At 36.8% G+C, this 20192-nt stretch overlaps 1 protein-coding gene across 1 annotated transcript in view; it reads right to left on the bottom strand.

The window, feature by feature from the left end:
- WDR72 (WD repeat domain 72) overlaps nt 1-20192 on the bottom strand; it is a 2139079-nt gene that overhangs the window by 1167998 nt on the left and 950889 nt on the right. Inside the window, exon 14 of the mRNA XM_044078940.1 lies at nt 426-637. Coding sequence (XP_043934875.1) covers nt 426-637 — 212 coding nt within the window. The remainder of the gene's footprint in view (nt 1-425; nt 638-20192) is intronic.

The following is a 20192-nucleotide window of genomic DNA, read 5'->3' on the forward strand; positions in this document are numbered from 1 at the left end:
CTCCCATGGTCCTCCCCTAATATTGTAAGCCACTTTTTCAATAATGAAAAATTTAAAATTATGTCCAGGAAATTGTGCTTCGTGTTTATATAAAGCATTATTGGAGTTGGAGGTGTTAATATCTCTAATATGCTCATAAATCCTCTTCCTGAAGTTTCTTTTGGTCTTCTTTTGGTTTTCTGCACAAAACTAAAGCTGGGGAATCATTATAATATAAAAGTGGTTGTAGCTAAAACAAATAATCTTGTCAGAATTTCAGGTTCCTGAGGTCAATGTCTCATAAAATTAATCTAGTTAAGTAACTGAAAGTAATCAAATTTTATGCAAGTCTGTCATTACATTATCATTGAGGGATGGATGATATCTTAAATTTAAACAAACAACTCCTCTTCATATACATGCAAGAAAATATGGGTGTTCCTTACCTTATCAAACGATCCATCAGGACTTGTCGGAGAGTGCGCTGGAGACCCAAACTTGAAAGAAACTGAGTTTTTTTGACCTGCATGCCTTTTCCTAAATGATTCTATTGAAAGTGCAGGCATTGGATTAAGAAGATCTACAGTGGACTTAAATTCTTCACAATAGCGAAGAATTCTCTTTGCATTCTCTCCAGTTTCATATCTGTCAAGTGTACCTACAGGGATCATAAGAAGAATGTTCACTTGCTATGTGTTTGCCCTTTGGATTTTAATGCTGTACACTTAATTATGGCTAAGTGGCCTATCTTAAAATATGGTATATTTTCATTTTACTAATGCAGCTATAAAAGTCAAATGGCTTTCACATGTTAAAGTTCTTAAAATGAAACTTAAAACTAAATAAATAAATAAATCACAATGATGCTCATGAAATGTTGGAGTATACCAAGCTTGCACTTTATAAATTGTTGACATGATTTATGATTGGGTCAGCAGAAATCTGATGTAAACTGAATATGTTCATCCATTGCTGCTGACATTTCACAGATGCTGCCTGAAGTCTGCCCTCCATCGTCTGTGTATCATAAGCATTGCTGAATACACACAATTTTTTTTGTTGCCATTGTACTCCATGGTAGCTTATTGTACTTATCAGCCACCCCTTCCATGGAGCAGGTCTTCTCCTTATTAAAACTGGCCACCTTAGTCTGCCTGCCATATCTTCTTCTTCTTCCCTTATCCTTCTTTTTCAGTTCAAGTATGGGCAGTGGATGGCGCAGTGGTGTAGCGGTAGTGTTGTTGTCTCACAGCAAGAAGTTCTCTATTGATTCTCGGCTGGAGGGTCTTTTTTGCAGAGTCTGCATGTCCTCCCTGTGTTTGTGTGGATTTTCTCTGAGTGCTCCAGTTTCCTCCCATGTTACAAAGACATGCATATGGAGTGTTTCTCTCGAGGCATCCGCTGAAAATTGGCTTTGTTCTAAGTCAGACTTTCCTGGTAAACAAATGTTAAATAAATAAATAAAAAAGTAACTCAGCATCTACTCACATCTTTCCTTCCAACACATATTACATCCTCCCTTCTCTGTCTTGTTCATCTATAATGCACACCTTCAGTTTGAGGCCCTTGCAACCTCATCATCCCTATTACTTTTACCATCTGGGTTACTTTACCTTCCACTTCTTGCATGTGCTTTCCTCTTTAAGTCTATCAGAAATACACAATGCATTCTAGATGGAGCTGCATTAAGGCCCTGCGCAACTTCACTATCTATCTGTCTGTCTATCTGTCTATCTATAATTTGGCAGGACATCAGGGAACTTCCTCTACTCATTTTGTTATGAAAGAGAAAGGAAAATTTATAGGACTAAATATGAAAGAAAAAAAAGGAAAAGTGTGAAAGATTAATTATTTTACTCTGTAGTATACTTTGGAAAAGGAAGAGAGATAATTAAGGAATATTATAAATAGTTTAAAAGTATAGCTAGAAGGTTAGCTATTATAGAATGGTATAAAAAGGTGGGTATGGATATAATATTGGAAGACATAAAATAATTAATTAAAGAAGATAGGCTGCACACAGAAATTATACAGGGAAATGATACAGGTTGGAATTCAGGTGAAGATCCTTGTTCAGGAATAGGAATTCTAGTAAAGACAGTTAAAAATCTAGATATTACATTAGCAATAATGGGAAGGGTAACCATTTTAGTTATAAGTTGGAAAGAGAAGGTGTACACATTAATTGCAGTATATGCTAATGTTATAAACAAAAAATGGAAAATATGTTTAATCAAATTCTAAATTATGTGACTGTAAATATGAAAATTATCACAACAGGAGACTTTAATTGTGATTTAAGGGAAAACAAGAAAAAAGGTGATGACATTAAGAACAGTTATGGAAATTATAAGATATGGCAAAGTGAGCAGTTGGAATAACAGTAATTGGGCATATAGTAGCGAACTTTTAAAACAGCACAGATTATTTTTTAATATATTAACAATTACAGATTATGGAAGACAGTATAGTAGGAGGTGGTTTTTGGATCATAGAGCCATTTGGATAGAGATAAAAGACAAAGAAAATGTTATTATGATAGGTAAAGGTTTAAAAAGATTAAATGAGAAAGAATAAGAAGGAAAATGGGAAAAATGTGTTTTGAATTATGGGAAGGTCATATCGATAAGAGGCAATTCTACAATGGCTGGTCAGAATGGCAGGTTTCTTTTAATGACATATATAAAAATGTTATGTATGTTGTCAAAAGAATAAATGGAAAGAAGTAAAAAATATATTATAGTATGACATATGAAGAAGCAATCAAGAAAAAATAATTGTATGTATTTTATTAATGAAAAATAAATTTATAGGATAAACCAAGAAAAAAAAAACAAAAACACATTTAAACTGTGATGTTTTTCTTCAGGGTAAAAAGATGAGGTAGATCTGTAAAATGATGAAATAGGATAGGGTAACTAGGGAACTGAAAGATAAAAAATGGTTTGATACAGAAAAATCAAATATATCATGAAAATAGTAGTAGATTATGTTCAAGAAATGTTTGGAGATAAGAAGATAGAACAAAGAATTATATGGAAACTGAAATCATTATTAAATCAGGATAGGGATTTGAAAACAGAATAACATCAGAAGAATTGGACAGAATACTAGGAAAAGTAAATCTAGAAACAATAGCAGGACCATATGGGAGAGAATACAAGATGCATAAGAATTTGAGTGGCTGTATGCGGGTGTTACATATAAGGAGCTACAGTATATAGTGGAGTATTTAAATTCATAGGGGGGAAATGATGATAGAAATGGAGGCCTATAGTACTGAATAATACAGATTATAAAATTTTCACGAAGATCATACAAAAAAAAAGATGAAAGTTAAACCTTTACATCTCTTACAGTATAGTTTATATACAATAGTATTAAAGGTAGAGATACCAATAATTATTAATGGTGGTCAGACAATTAGTGATAACATATTAAACAGACATGACAAACTGCTAAGTATGGTAGGTGATTTAAGTAAAGCTTTTGATTCCATACAACTATGATTCTATGAGATATATTTAGTTTTTATACTATGGGTAAAAAATAAAAAAAATGTGTGTCACTTCTTGCAAATTCAGTACAGTAGAAGCATTGATTAGTGAGTAGTTAAGTGAAGAAATGAACAATAAGAGAGGAATTAGACAAGGATGCCATTTGAATGACATACTATTTGCATTAATTAATGCATTAACAAGTTATGCTAATCAGTATATGAAATGTAAGATATGTAACTAGAGAAGGTATTGAGACTCCAATCATGCTGTTATGCAAATAAATATATATGTATATATATATATATATATATATATATATATATATATATATATATATATATATATATATATATATATATATATATATATATATATATATAAAATAGATATATATATATATTATATATATAATATTTATATATATATATATATATATATATATATATATATATATAATATACATATATGTGAATATATATATATATATATATATATATATATATATATATATATATATATGTATATATATATCTATGTATATATATACATATATATCTACAGTATACCCCACTCGGGTATTGTAGAAAAACTTACCAGCTTAAATGTAAACCCATATGTCACAAGATGGGTTGCAAACTGGCTTAAGGACAGAACCCACAGGGTTAGAGTTGCTGGCGCTATGTCAGACTCCAAGCCGGTCACAAGTGGTGTCCCAAAGGGCTCGGTCCTTGGCCCCCTATTGTTCGGCATCTACTTCTCAGAAGTACAGGCCAACATGGGAGGACTTTGGCTGACAAAGTTTGCAGACGACTGCAAACTGGGCGCCATAGTGGAAAGTGCATCGGACACAGATATCCTTCAAAAGGGACTCACAGAAACAGATAGCTGGTGCCAGAGCCATGGCCTGAAGTTAAACGCCAAAAAATGTATAGTCATACCCTTCGGGAAAAACAAGGTAACCCCAAGCTACCATATAGGTGGCAATCCACTAAGCACAGAAGAGGTTATCAGAGACCTGGGGACCCAGGTTGACAGTGGCCTTTCTTTTGACACTCACATTGCTAAAGTGGTTAGAAAGACCTTCTACATTGCCCACCTGATCATGAAGGGATTCACATCCAGATCTAGTGAGGTCATTGTTCCCCTGTACTCTTCACTTATCAGACCAATGATCGAGTACAATGCCCCATTCGGGATGTATCTCACCCGACATCTGCAGCAATTGGAGAGACCCCAAAAGTTCCTCACCAAAAGGATAAAGGGACTCCAAAATCTGTCATATGCTGCCAGATTGAAGAAACTCCAGCTCTATTCAGTCACATACCATCTGCTCAGAGGTGACATGTGCCTGACATACAAGGCCATGTCCAACCCGGAATTAATGGACATGCTCCACCTCAAAAAAATCCAAATCCACCAAAACCACTAGAGCAAGCGACTTAAACCTTAGCACGGATATAAATAGGACGTGCTGGAGGGATAGATTTATCACTCAGAGACTCCCTATGCTGTGGAATAAAATCCCGGTCCATGTGAGGCAGAGCACCTCGCTGGCTCTGTTCAAGAGAAATCTTGACCTGTGGATGGGAGATCGTAGGTTTACCCCGGGAATCATCTCTGTGTCACTGCTGGACAGAGGCACAACAAACTAATGGGCACAGTATTTTTTCATATAAGGGGTGGCGTAAGCCACAAAACTTTGGGCTAGGCTTATAAATGCCTTAGGGCAGATAGCCTAGTATAAACCTATGAACCTATGAACCCATATATGTACAAAAGCCAAAGAAACCACGCAAAAAACTAAGAACAAAGTGTTGGTGGGTCAGCTACAAAGGCTAGGCACAAGCAAATGCAAAAGGTCAGGTAGCTATGCGTTGCTAATCCAATCCACTGAGCTTGAAACCAGTATTTGTAAAAACACTGCTTTATTAATCAAAACAAAGATAAATGTTTATCTTTGTTTTGATTAATAAAGCAGTGTTTTTACAAATACTGGTTTCAAGCTCAGTGGATTGGATTAGCAACGCATAGCTACCTGACCTTTTGCATTTGCATGTGCCTAGCGTTTGTAGCTGACCCACCAACACTTTGTTCTTAACCTATATATGTAGACAGACAATTGGGATGGATAAGGTAATGTTGCACTTAAATAATTGTTTAAAAATAATAGGCATAAATTTGAACAAAGAGAAAAGTAAAGGTTTTGGGTATGAGGGTGGCATAAGAGAAATCGAACTGAATATAAAGTAAAGATTTGGCAGGCAGGAGATTTTAGATTTGCAATGAAAAAATATTACAAGAAAGATCAAATATGTGTATTATTTTTGGAAGATAATTTATATTGTCATTTAAGAAAAAAGTTTATTTGTTGAGTTCAGTGGTTCTAATAAAATTAGTCTATTTTAGCCACAGTATTTAATATGCCAGCAATATATAAGAAAAAAACCTAATGTATAAGACATTTTCTTTAATATGGGGATCTAGACTGAACTTGTAAAGAGATGAATTTTGTATGCAGGAAAAGAAGAAGTGGGTTGCGGTAAATTAACCCTATTGTATAGGCAACATCTTTAAATTTGTAAAAAGTTTTTAAGTGGATAAGAAATAAAAATGATAATTTAGTAACTGAATTATTAAAATTGTAAATACTATAAAGAATGGGATATAGTAAAAATGTACAAAAGAGAAAAAAAGTGGAAAATGAAGAGAGAAGGACTTACCAAGAAAAAAATATAACACAGAAAATAAATATGGATGATTTGGAAAAAGAAAGAAAAAATATAGTATAAAAATGTAATGGGGAAATATTTCTATGTATATCCATGGAAAGAATTAGAAAAAAAGTAAAGTTAAAGCCATAAAAGATAAAAAAATGAGATATTTAAAAATATTGTTGACTGTCAAGATTTTTTGTGGACACTTACAAAAAAGCAACTGCTAGAGAAAGTTAATGCCCCTTATAAAAAATAAATGAAGGAGTATGTAATAATTGTAGGGAGGAAGAAACTGTGGAACACGTTTCTTTGAAATGTAAAATAATTAAAGATGTATGGAAAAATTAGGAGAAGCACATTATTTAGATGATGTAAAGGGACATAAGCATGGATATGATTGCATATAGCTTTTATAAAGATAAAAAAAACAAAGAATATGTTGAGAAATGGATAGAACATGTAATGTTATTTGGATAATTTGGAGTCAGATGATTAAAGAAATAATGTATAATGCTAAGTGGCACTTGGCAGAAATGTTAAAAACATTAGATTTTGGTTATGGAAGCTAGAGTGGTATTCAGATACAAATTAATTGCATATTCATAGAAAGGCTTAAAGTGTAAAAGAAATGTGAAAATATATGTAGATATGTAATACACAGAACTTTGTTTCATAGTTTCATAGCTTCATAGTTTAGTACTAGGCTATCTGCCCTGGGGCATTTGTAAGCCTAGCCCTAGAGATGTGGCTTTTGCCACCCCATGTAGTGGTACTAAGGTGTACAGAATAAATTTAGAATACTGTGCCTTTGTCTAGTAATGACACATTGAAGACCCCCTTACTTATTAAAATTAGTTTACTGTGCCTCTGTCAAGTAGTGACACAGGGGTGACCCCCGGGGTAAACCTACGATCTCCCATCCACTCGTCAAGATTTCTCTTGAAGAGAGTCAGTGAGGGGCTCTGCCTAACATGAATGAGATTCTGTTCCAGAGTATGGGAAGCCTCTGAATTATGAATCTGTCCATTGCAAATATTATAAATATTGTAAATAATTTTAACACACTGTCCTTAAAAGAAAGGACCCCTAATCTTTTTCATAGGTACAGTGGGATCTTTTACATCCACCTGAACTACCACCAACTCATGCAGATGGAACCCCTGTTTAATGTTTTATCCAAAAAAATGACACACTCAGGAGTGGACCCTGCTGTATGTCAGCCTCTGCTGCCATATCGTTTCTCATTTGTCCAAAATATTACCCTGATCATTAATTCTAGCAATGATTAGCACTCCAAGGTTGCTTTGTTCTGTCTTGCTGTACTTTCTGCTTTAAAGACATTATCAAAGAGACAGTGACAAATATGTTCAATGGACTGAATTGCAAAATTCTACTACACAGAGTAATTTATTTTTGCTTTAGAAAAGAGGAAGATGTGTGTCCTCTTTCATTAAATTATTGTTGCCACTAGTATGTTGGTCATACACTGCATTTATTTCTACTAGATAGCTTCAAAAATCAGCTGTGATTAGTGGGATTCATAAAATTTTGTGAAGGGATAAATCAAGCCTGAAAACAGGGACATGCCAACAAAAATAGGGATATCGTGTGCAGGTGTTAATTAGGCCTGAAAATAGGAATATTCCTCAAAAATAGGGGCATTTGAAAGATCTGATTCTGATATCACACAAAATGACATTAAAAGAGACAGTTTAGAGGTTTGATCATTGCAATGCCCTAGTTATCACTTCTACATCGCTCAATCATAATGAGTCTTCATGCTATATATACCATCAGTGTTTTTCTTGTTACCCAAATTTCCATCCACTGGACCACTGTGAGCCCCACTCAAGTGTCAAGAGTATTACTACTAGTGTCTTATGTGAGACTGAATCATATAATTAATTCGCAGCTGTGAATATGTTTTTCTGCTCCTTGTGTTTATAGTCTACCAGTACCCTGTCTGTATATCTATATTTTCTACCTGCCGAGGATGCCACCCATTGGGTTCCCTACCAGACAGGTAAAATTGTTTTATCTGTTGTCTACCATGTAACTCATTAATGGTCCACTTTTCAAAGGCAAAACTCTTTATCTTTTCCTTTTTTTGGACATCTTTCCTCAAAAAACTTGTTGGATGAACAGCTTTGTAAATCATCCATGGCTATTGCTTTCATAACTTTTGAAGGTATACAATCCAGTCCCTATAATCTGTTGTCCTCGGATGTTTAATACCTTTGCAATTTTTTCCCCAGTTTGTTTCCCTTATCATTATTTATCTGATTTACAATCTTCCAAAAATTTCCTTTCTTCACTTCTGCTATGCTTATCTTTTCCCTGTGAAGACAGCAAGTATAATTGCATTAGGAGCTCATCATAAATATGGACGTTCAAGTACATTCACTGTAACAGTGGTCACTCTACTGGCATGTGCATTGTATTTATTACAGCTCCTCTGCTTATGGCAAACTTATTCCTGGACATGTCAAAGCCCAGTCTACTCCAGCAGCTGTAGCCATGTCAGCATTCCATACTGACTCTATCCTAGAAGTAGCCACCTGGTTCTCAGTCCATGTATTCTCCAGGCAGCACAGCCCAGGGGGGGCTGCCTGGAGGACTTGTGTCTCTGCTACCATTTTTATTCAGAATTCCTTTTCCTTCTGCCAGTACCTGCATCATTGCTTTGGGAATCTTCCTAAGATTGATGACTGCAAAAGTAAATAGTACAATGAACACAGTAATGTTACAGTAGGAACTAACAACAAATATAAATCTTCGGGTGCATTCACTGTTGAAGACCAGTTCCCCTTCCATATTCACCACTTTCTCCTCCACTGAGCATCAGGTTAGGGTACGTATCCATTTTGTCCAATTTTAACATTCTCTCTCCCTACCAAGTCCCACCTCTCTTTTACTTTGTCGTACTTCACAGAAAGGGAGATGGGGGCTTATAGGGTGGGTTGTCCTTTCTTAGAACACTTAGGCCATGGTACCAGGGTAGTCTCACCTGAATCTGTCAGGATATGTAATATCTGAAGACAATTTCAGCTAATGCCTCCCTTATTCCATCAATGTCCTTACATGGCCAAAATCTGAGGAAAGATATAGCTTTAGAAGATAGACAAGCCAGTCAGACTAAAATTAACCAGGATCTTTTTCTTTCGGTTTTCCTGGTTAGGGGTCGCCACAGTGGATCATCTGTCTGCTCATGATTGGCAGTGGAGTTTTACAGTGTCGAGTTGCCAGCCCGGCGCCCAACCTTCCACAGAAGGCACACACACACTCACACCTAGGGCCAATTTAGATTGTCCAATTCACCTACTGCATGTCTTTGGGATGTGGGAGGAAACCGAAGCACCTGTAGGAAAACCCACATGACCACAGGGAGGACATGCAGACTCCGCACAGAAGGCACCCCAGCCGAGAATCGAACCGGAGAACCTCTTGCTGTGAGGCGGCAATGCTAACCGCTGCACCACCATGGCCAGCCACTAAAATTAACCAGGATATGGTTGGCAAAAAGGAAATAATGATATTAAATCTTATAAGATAGCAGAGGCAAATCCTGCCTTATCACTAGAGGGAATCCCCAGGATGCAGCGTTTTGAGAATGCATGGACTCAAGACCAGGTGGCTGCATCTAGGAAGTTCCACGCTAAGGGGGTTAGAAAAGAATCAAGAAAATTCAGAAACTCAGGAGCCACAAGGATCCCCGATGCTCTTTACTAATAAATCCACAAACAAGCTTTCAAAAAAAATTCCTTCTTCAACCTGAAATGCAGATATACTCAGGATTTTTCATGGAGTTAGAAATGAACTTCGCGGAGCTGAAAACTGGACACATTTCCTGGTTCATAATGGTTTCTCGACACTGTGAAGTCCTGTGCCAATACTTGGACTGAATGGGATAGGAAACGCTACAACAAAGATGTTAGATAGGTTGCTACATTCCTAAGTGGACCTGTTGCCTTGAACTTCTATATCAGGTCTTGATTGTGAGAGGATGTATGTCCATAATATTCTTTTCTTAATAAAACTGAACACCTGATAGAAGCACACATCATCTGCAGAAGTATTAAATAATTACTGAAGATCTTAATTCACTGGACTCTTAAGACCTTTAGTACCATCTGTTGAAAGAATAACTTATATGTACTGTAACTAAATCAAGGTTTACCCCTAAAGAGGATGTTAAAAAGGCTAACCCTTCTATGGGTGAGTTATGAGCCCAGTGGAAATTACAGCAGAAATAAATTAAATTAATGGAAAGTAAATGAAGGACTGTTTTTTGTTTGTGTGCCTGTAGTCAAGGTAATTAATAATTTTGGGGATACGTCCTCCATCTACAGTTTGTTATGGGGTATGTAACATTAAAGAAATAATAGTATAGGCATTCAAGTCCTTCTGCAAAGTCTCATAACTGGGATGGAATGGCAAACAAAAGGATTGCAAAAAGAAGGCTTGAGTATACATTCTACATTTGGGAAAGTTACAGCTCCAGAATTCAAGGATAAATAAAGCAGAAAATATGGAAGCTTAACATTTGAAGTCTTCCATAAAAAAATTAAAAAAAACAAAAAATAGAATATTTTAGATTTCTACTTCATCAGCACTTCTTTTTTATCACACTAAATGGTAGGATGCAGAATATTTAGGATCAGTTTTAATGTTTTAGATTTTTGTGTGATCAGCCTTTGGGGTTTTGATAGAATCTGACTTTCATATTTTCATGGGAGATTTTCTAGTTGCTCTCGTGGTTCTTACTAAGTGCAGAGAAGTATCTTCAGAGGGGGTTGATCCTGAGAGGCTGCTAAATGATTCATTGTTTTGAGGTGTCACTTAAAAGCAAACTGCTTTAAATTTACCATTGGGCATAAATAAAATCTTTAATTAAGGACTCTCCTTTTAACATCTATGTACATGTTTTCCTCTTGCCTGCTACCTTTTGATGCCTTCTCACCTCTATGCATTCATTCCTGTTGTGTGCACTAAGGGGTATGACTGTCTCTGCCCATTCATTCCTCCTACTACATGCAGGCAGTAGGAGTCTACACAGAAGGGGAGGCATCATCCAAGTTCTCATTCAGATTATTTGTTGTATGCAGTAAAACCTTGTTCCATATAGCAAATCCTCAATACAGGACTCACAGATATGCACCGTACTATGCATGCTCAACTCCAGCTACAGTAGGCACTTCATGAGATCAATATACCCACCATGGCAAACATGCAGTTAATGAATGCAATGTGACATCTGGCCTGTGTTGGGTATCCTTGTAGCAGTTTGCTGTGCTACCCCTAAACCTGCATGCCACATAAACATTTGTCTTGCAGCCCCCAAACCCACAGTTGTGGGAGCTGGCATCAGCCTCTCACTTCCTCCCTCTAGATAAACTCCTCCAGCCACTAGGTGATCCTAGATTAGTTGTCTCATAGTCACGGATTCATACCTCTGCAGTATGGAACTGTTCCAGGTGTTTGAGTTGTTCAGACTGGCAGAGTAACATAAAAAATACCTAAAGGACATGAAATACACCCATACTTGTTTGAGAACTTGTTTATGATTCAGAACAAGTAATACTAAAATAGCAGTGAGCAAATTTAGTCCCACCAATATGAAATTTTCACTTTATCTTGTAAAATCACTGAAAATTGCAATCATAATGAATGTTCTAGAGTATCAATAGTCCACGTCAAAGAGGAGTGGAATGTTGGGCAATTCTGTCTCACTCTCTGTGAGGGCAGAACTCTGTAAATGAATTAATGAACCCTTGATGGACAGAAAAGTCACCAAGCTGTACATTTTTCTTTATGTTTCTCATATTAAAGAAGGCTGCCCATCACATGATCAAGTATTTGGATATCAAATCAAAATGTCAGTCAACTGTATTTTGCCTAAAAGAAAGTAATGGGGGGGGAGTGAAAACTTTGCATTCAAAAAGCATATTTCTTGAACAGGAAGTGGAGGTCATGACCTACAAAGCAGTCTGGCATGCAACATGTCTGCTCCTTCACTGACAAAAATATGAATCCTCCTTGATAAACACTAGCAAACATGGGCAGTTGTTTGATCGACTTATTTTTGTCTGTGTAATGGAGTGTCATTTTAGTTGAGGATAAAATACTACTTAATACATTTATTTTTCCAGTGTCAGAGAGGAAAAGTAATATTTCTTCCATATCACACTGCATCTCCCTCAGAGTGGGGTGGCTTATCCTGCTCTTCCCTGCAAGGACTACGGAAAATAAAAGTAATTCCAGATGCCCTTCAACCTTTTCTTATTGTCCTTGACCTAAGTCACTAATTCTTTACCTACCTTAGTGGGTGATAAATCTGTCCTTCTGATTAATGAATTGCCATCATCATCATCATCAACCCCCCCACCCCTTAGGTTCATAGGTGTTTACTAGGCTAATGACCACAAGGGCCTTTTTAAGCCTAGCCATGTATCCCAAATCTTTGACAAGTTCTGCTACCCTTGATAAGTGTAAGAATGGGCCTGGGAGATGAACCATTTACAGGTTACCTGTGTCCATTAGAGACATAGGTGCCAAACCAGGGATGAATTTCTGGTTTCCTATCCAATTGTCCAAGTTGCACTTGAATTGGGTTAGGGAAGTCCTGGAAGTCATCAAAAGAAAGGAGTGCAGGAAGAAGTGGGATATAGAAAAGACTGACCAAGCTAGGAAGGACTACTGGCTGGCTAATAAAGAAGCTAAGAAAGAAGTTGCAATAGCAAAGAATAGGGCATCGGAGGCACTGTACCAAATTCTGGAAAGTTATTCAGAAATGGACACAAAGAAACTATTTCAGGTTGCAAGGCAAAGACAGAAAGATAAAGAAGATAGTCAGACTCCCTTCATAAGGGATGCCAGCAGCAACCTGCTCACCGGTCCACAGGACATCAAAGGCAGATGGAAGGAGTATTTGCAGCAGCTTCTGAATGAATTAAACCCCACAGAAGCTGTTCTGTCCCAGAAAGAGCCTACAATGAGAGAAGAAGAGGAGCCCACCTTAGAAGAAGTAAGAACAGCACTAAGGAAGATGAAGTCAGTGAAAGCAGCAGGTTCAGATGAGGTCACAGCAGATATGATAAAGGTGCTGGATGAGATGGGGAGAAATGGCTCCTGAGGGCACTCAGAGCAGTGTGGAGAGGAAGGCGTATCCCAGATGACTGGAGAATAAGCATACCCATGACGTGTACAAGAACAAAGGGGACATCTACAACTGTTTGCAGTACAAAGGCATCAAACTCCTGTCACATTGCATGAAAGTTCTGGAAAGGGTGATTGATAAATGGATACTCAGAGTAGTAGAATGTAAGATTGGAGATGAGTTCAGATTCAGATCAGGATGCAGCACAATTGACCCGATGTTTGCATTGAGACAGATACTTGAGAAGAAGCTAGAGATGAGGAGAGAGTCCAATTGGGCATTCCTAGATTTGGAGAAAGCATACAACAAGGTCCCACGAAAGCTGATCTGGGCAGTACTATGGTGGTTTGAAGTCCCAGAAATTAGTGCAGCTATGTTCAAGGATCCAATGACTTAAGTAGGAACAGTGTTTGGCCTCACAGAGGGGTTCACAGTGGGAGTGGGTGCACATCAGGGTTCAGCTCTGAGCCCATTGCTGTTCACACTGGTGATGGACTACATTAGCAAACAGATGTGAGGGGACATATCAGCAAAGTTACTGTATGCAGACAATGTGGCATTACAGGCAGACTTTGAGCACGAACTTCAGCAAAGGATAGAAGAATGGAATAAAAAACAGGGCACATGGGATGGAACTAAGCACAGACAAGACAGTGGTAATGGCAGCAAATTGGGGAAATCAGAAGAAGTTAAGAATATAGGTAGAAGGGAAGATAGTAGACTAGGTAAACAGCTTCAAGTATCTTGGAGGGGTGGCTGAGGAAAAGGGAAGTCCGAATGAAGAGGTCAAAGCTAGAATCAGAGGGGCTGCAGCCAACTGGCATAGAATGTCAGGTGTTGTCTATGACAGAAGAATGCCAAAGAAGCTGAAAAGTAAGGTGTACAAGACAGTGGTGTGACCAGTACTACTGTATGGTACAGAAATCTGGGCAGTAAAGGCAGAACAGTTGAAGAAGCTAGAGGTGATGGAAATGAAGTGCCTGAGAAGGGTGGTAGGATGCACATGGTGGGACAGACAAAGAAGTGAGGACATAAGAGCAGACGCCAAAGTAGCTCCAATTGAAGAAAAGATCAAAGAGAACAGATTACACATGCAGAAAAAAGACAATCTGGTGAGGAAGATTTGGGACAGACAGGTAGAAGGTAAGAGGAAGTAAGGATGTCCACCAAAGAGGTGGATGGATTGTGTGAAAGAAGATCTGTGACAGTCAGGAATGAATGGTGAAGAAGGCAGGAGTATGGCACTAAATCTAGAGAGTTGGTGACAGTTAACACAATACCCCGAATCCAAGTAGAAAAATGGGAAAAGGGGGGGGGGGGCTGATGTTGATAATGATATATATACATATTTTATATATATATATATATATATATATATATATATATATATATATATATATATGTATATATATATATATATATATATATATATATATATATATATCTATGGGTCTACTTCAAAACATTGAAATTTCATAACGCTGAAATTCAAAACATTGAGACCTAAACATCGAAATCCCAAAACACTAAAAACCAAAAACAATGAAAACTCAGAACATTGAAAGTGTGCTTCATAACATTGAAAACTACAACACACATGCAAATAACATCCCCCTTCACCTATAACAAAACCTAACTAACAAACACACTTTCTACTACATTTCTGCAGGGGGGCAAGCCCCCTGCATCACCATAAATTAAATATACCAACTCCAAGATCACAGTACAGTAGAAAAAAATTAATTTCCTAACCTGACTTTCTCACGATCACCATACACTGAGGTTAGGAAATTAACTTTTTTTCACTATAGTTCAATCTTGGAGTTGGTATATTTAATTTGCTGGGGATGTGGGGGGCAGAGGTGAACACATGGGGGGGTGCAGGGGGGCTTGCCCTCCTGCAAAAACATAGTAGAAAGTGTTTTGTTAGTTAGGTGTTGTTATATGTGGAGGGGGGCCTTCTTTACATCTGCAATGTAGTTTTCAATGTTATGAAGCTAAGTTTCAATGTTCTGAAGTTTCAATGTTTTGAATTTTTGATGTTATGATCTCAATGTTATGAAATTCAACATTATGAGATTTCAACGTGATCTCAATGTTATGAAATTCAACATTATGAGATTTCAATGTTTTGAAGTAGACCCACACACATATATATATATGTATGCATGTATATATATCTGTATCTATATATAGATATATATGTACGTATGGTTTTAGGAGATTTGTTTGTGTGACAGGTTATCACTGAAGCTATCTCTAGGATTCTCTAGATCGCTTTGCGTGGAGAACTTGGTGAGTTAAAATTTAAGGGCATTAGTATATGTTTTAGGTGGTTCCACTATGATTCTTCAAGATACATTCAGACAAAGATACAGATGGATGACTTATGACCACTCATATAAAACAAGAGTGTTTACATGAAGGCAAACCATACAATCCCTATGGGAGATTGTATCCCTTAACATCCCCCTGCCTTGTATAGATCAACTCCACAGTTACACTACCTCAGAGAAAAGTTAAGGAAAATAACAGAAAATCACTGCCATGGCTGTAACAGAAATAGGAGCAATGATTGTCTTCAATGACAAACTCTATTCTCACCATCATGCCAAAATCCTCTACTGAAACTGTAGTACTTCCATAAGACAAGAATCTTAAAATATCTGCAGACAAAGATAAGAGCCAGATATTGTAGTAGTCTTTCATTGGATTATTTTTTTTTTTTTTGCATACAAATACACACACCCCCTTGCAAAAAACAAGAGTAGAAACGACAAAAATGCTAAAACCAGTGTTAGGTGCCCTTCTGTACAACTGTGATTCCAGCTAGAGGGCATGTACCTTGATGCACTTACATTACTCCAGTGTAGCAACCCTCAGACTTCCCCCAACAAGACTCTTACTGCAGACCTCTGAACCACCACGCCTCCACGATGGACAAGTTGGCATTACCTACTCTCTCTTTGTCGCTCATCCGTCTTAGCACCCTAAAACTTGGGTTGCTAATTGAACCTGGGTCACTGGGTATATAGGTAAGCCCAAACCTTTTTGCCATTGAGCTGGATTGACAGTATTTATTATCTAATGAAAATTTTTAAGTTATACATCTTTTGAGAGCTACCAGAATTACATTAGCTTTAACACACTAAATATTACTCCTTACCTATAAATTATTAGCAACTGGACAGCAACAGTCTCAAAAGGCTATCCCTAAGAAATGATATTTAATGACATCCAATGGATGAAGATAACATGCTTTTATATTTCTGTCTTTACACTGTGGGAATAACATAGTCAAGACTGCATTTTTTTTTGGGGGGGGGGGGTATTGCCAGTTTTTTGGAGTAAGTCTTTGCCTCTTATTACATTGTATAAGTCAAAACATGAACATTTCCATTTCCAATGATAAAACTCATGTATAATTTCTCAGTTTTACAGTAGTCAATAAAAGCACTCAAGAATTGCATCTCAACCTTTTAGTGCAAGAAATCTGGACTGGACAAAGCCTAATAGAATGAGGGGACACAGGCCCAAAAATAGGAACATATTTTATATATTGCTGTTATAAACTTAGAAAGTTGCTAGAATAACAGATTTTCTAGTAGCATGCATTTTCTGAATGATATAAAGCCTAAAATTCAAATGTTTGCCATTATTTAGTGATTTCTGTCCCCAATTAAATATACCAACTCTGAGATCACAACACAGTGGAGAAAAGGCAAAGTTCACCATGTTGGTCAACTGCCTCCTTTCGCAGTGAAAAATTATGGTGATGTGAACGTGCGGTAATGTAAAGTTTCATGGTTTTCATCTTGATGTTCTGCATGTCAACATTATGGCATTTTGGTATTTTAAAGTACATACACACACACACACACACACACACACACACACACACACACACACACACACACACACACACACACAAACGTTTCACCAGGCTTTTGAGCCCTTGTGCAAAATAAGTGCTTTCCATTGTAATATTTATTTGGGGGTTATGCAGTTTTCTAAATTTACATTTTAAGCACTCTGGGTCTTCCCTTGTTTCAGCTGGTACCACTATATGGTGGTCTTCCTCCTCCCCTGCCAACGCAGCAGGTACATATAAATAATGAATGCTTTCTTTCAATGAACCAGCTAAATTAAGCAAAATAAATGCCTTTGTATGTGCATTTTTGTCAGAAAAAGCAGCCTGAATGAAAATATCATATTCCTACTCAAGCAATCTCCAATTATCTGCAATATTCTTGTCAAACACAAGGGTGCGGGTCTGCAAAAAGCTTCTGCTATGCCCACAGATTATAGGAAAACACAATGCAAATGACCCTTGTAATTATATATGGAGATTCACACACAGCAGGTTCTTGCAATAATATTCAAATGCACAATAAGCTCTTCAAAATACTGTACTCTGAGCAATGTGCCGTGGAAAAATTGTACTTTGCGAAATAACTGCACTGTTATACTGCACACACTTGCAAACACTTTGCACACTTTGAATATTTTGAATAGTTTTAGTTACTATGAAAAAGTAGCACATATTGAAAAAATACAGTCATTTGCCATTTTTTTGTGTATCTTATGCAATTCGGATATTGTTTCATATATTTTTTGTAATTATTTTGAATATTTGTATCAATATATTGCAGTTTCGGACATTTCCTTTAATAAGAAATTCATTCTGAGCATTCTGAGTGCTTCTGTTTACATTTATAACAAAATAAATCATTTAAGAAAGTTTTAGTGGTCTACTTCATAACACTGAAATTTCATAATGTTGAATTTCATAACATTGAGACCAAAACATCTAAATCCCAAAAACTGATAACCCAAAACATTGAAAACTCAGAACATTGAAAGTCTGCTTCATAACATTGAAAACTACAATGCATATGTAAATAACATCCTCTCCACCTACAACACCTAACAAACACACTATCTGCTACAGCACTCCCCACACTCCGTATAAATTAAATATACCAACTCCAAGATCGCACTACAGTGAAAGAAAGTTAATTTCCTAACTTTACTGTATCACTGAGGTTAGGAAATTTATTTTTTTCCACTGTAGTGCAATCTTTGAGTTGGTATATTTAATTTATGGGGGGTGTAGGGGGCAAAAGCCCCCACATGGGGGTTGCAGGGGGCTTGCCCCCTGCAGAAATGTAGTAGAAAGTGTGTTTGTTAGTTAGGTGTTGTTGCAGGTGGAGGGGATCTTATTTACTTGTGTACTCGTTTAAATAGTTTGTTTTATACAAATACATCTGGCAACATGTGCACATTATTGTTTTATTTTATAAGCACATGGTGCTAGTCATAGATAAATCCATTGTGTTCAACAGAAGTGTTACAGCTTACTGCTTAATTATGACATTTTTAATAATTTTATTTTAGAGCACTGTAATTTCATAGTGGTTAGTGTTGTTGTCATGCAGACGTTAATGACCTGGTTTAGTTCAAGGTTTGGTATTTTATGTAAGGAGTTTGCATGTTCTGATCATCTTTATGGAGGTTTAGCTGGTGTTTGCTGTTTTCTTATATAATTTATAAAAATAAGTATATTGCTCAGTAGCATGAGTTGTCACAAGATGTGGATTCCTTGCAGTGGACTTGCATCCCATTTGGGGCTCATTCCTGCTTTATCTTTCCCAGGATGAGCTCTGGCTGTTAAAGAATGATCAAAGAAATAAAAATGGATGGTGGATACCAACATTCTAAATAAGAACAGTCTTCTCTAGCTTTCTGTTAGTCACATTTCTTCTGCATTATCACCTACAAGGTGGTTATAGCAGGAGCAACAGTGCAAGCTTGGTCAATTATAAATTAGAAATACATGCTCTCTGCCATATTTATGAGGTGCAAGGCATCCACAATGTTCCTCAATTAAATGCTGCCTCCAGAGAGCCACAAATAAAGCATTACATTTCTTATCCTTACAATGGTAGTATAAAATTAAAAAGCAGTGGTGAACCTGTGATAATGCATGCTATAACCACACCTCCTGATGATACATTTACTAGCAATATCATTTTTGTTTGGACCCTTTTAACTGGTCCAGCTCTTCAGTCCCCCATGTGAGTGCTGGGTCTAACAGATTATCTCTTTCTCCCCAGACTTATTCTAGTTTTGCTAGGACTGGTCATGGATCCTAAGGGTGTTCTGGGGGGGGGGGGGATCAGCCATTTTGTATTGATCCTGTTATTTTAATTTTTTTTTTATTTATATACCTGCCCACTCCCTTTCTCACCACCCATGCTGCTTGACACTTACATTTGAGAAAAACTCCCCTTTGGGAAGCATTATTGACTAATACTCTTCTTAACATTCCATCAATTGTCAGAACTGCCAATCGAACTCTGGGCGACTGGGCAGTAGTTAGGGCTGGATCCATCAATATGATCTCAGTGACTATTCATAACAATAGCCTTCTGAGTACACTTGCTGCAAGTAAAATTACAACCTGTAATATTAACATCTTAGAAGTGTTTATTGTTGCATTATGCTATTGTGCAAATAGTTTGCATGACAAAGCCTTACCTACATTAGTATTTAACATACCAGGATCAGAAACAGAAAGTCACACTTTAAAAGTCATGAAAATCTAGTATGTTCTTACAGTCTTTGTTGAGTTTTAAATCAATAAATCCTGATTAACACATACAAATGGTTGCATCATATTTTTGAAAAGAACAACTACTTAAATAGACATATGTGAACAAGCATTTTGTCTTATGCTTGTATGAAATAAAATTGCAATTTTCTCTGCACTGCTATTAAGGGGATGTGTATCTGTGGTGCTTATCATGATTTTCAGGCATCCTACTCCCCTTATTTTCATTT

The sequence above is a fragment of the Protopterus annectens genome, chromosome 7.part1 (genome assembly GCF_019279795.1).
Source record: "Protopterus annectens isolate FY-2018-M chromosome 7.part1, PAN1.0, whole genome shotgun sequence".
Classification (NCBI taxonomy): domain Eukaryota; kingdom Metazoa; phylum Chordata; order Ceratodontiformes; family Protopteridae; genus Protopterus; species Protopterus annectens.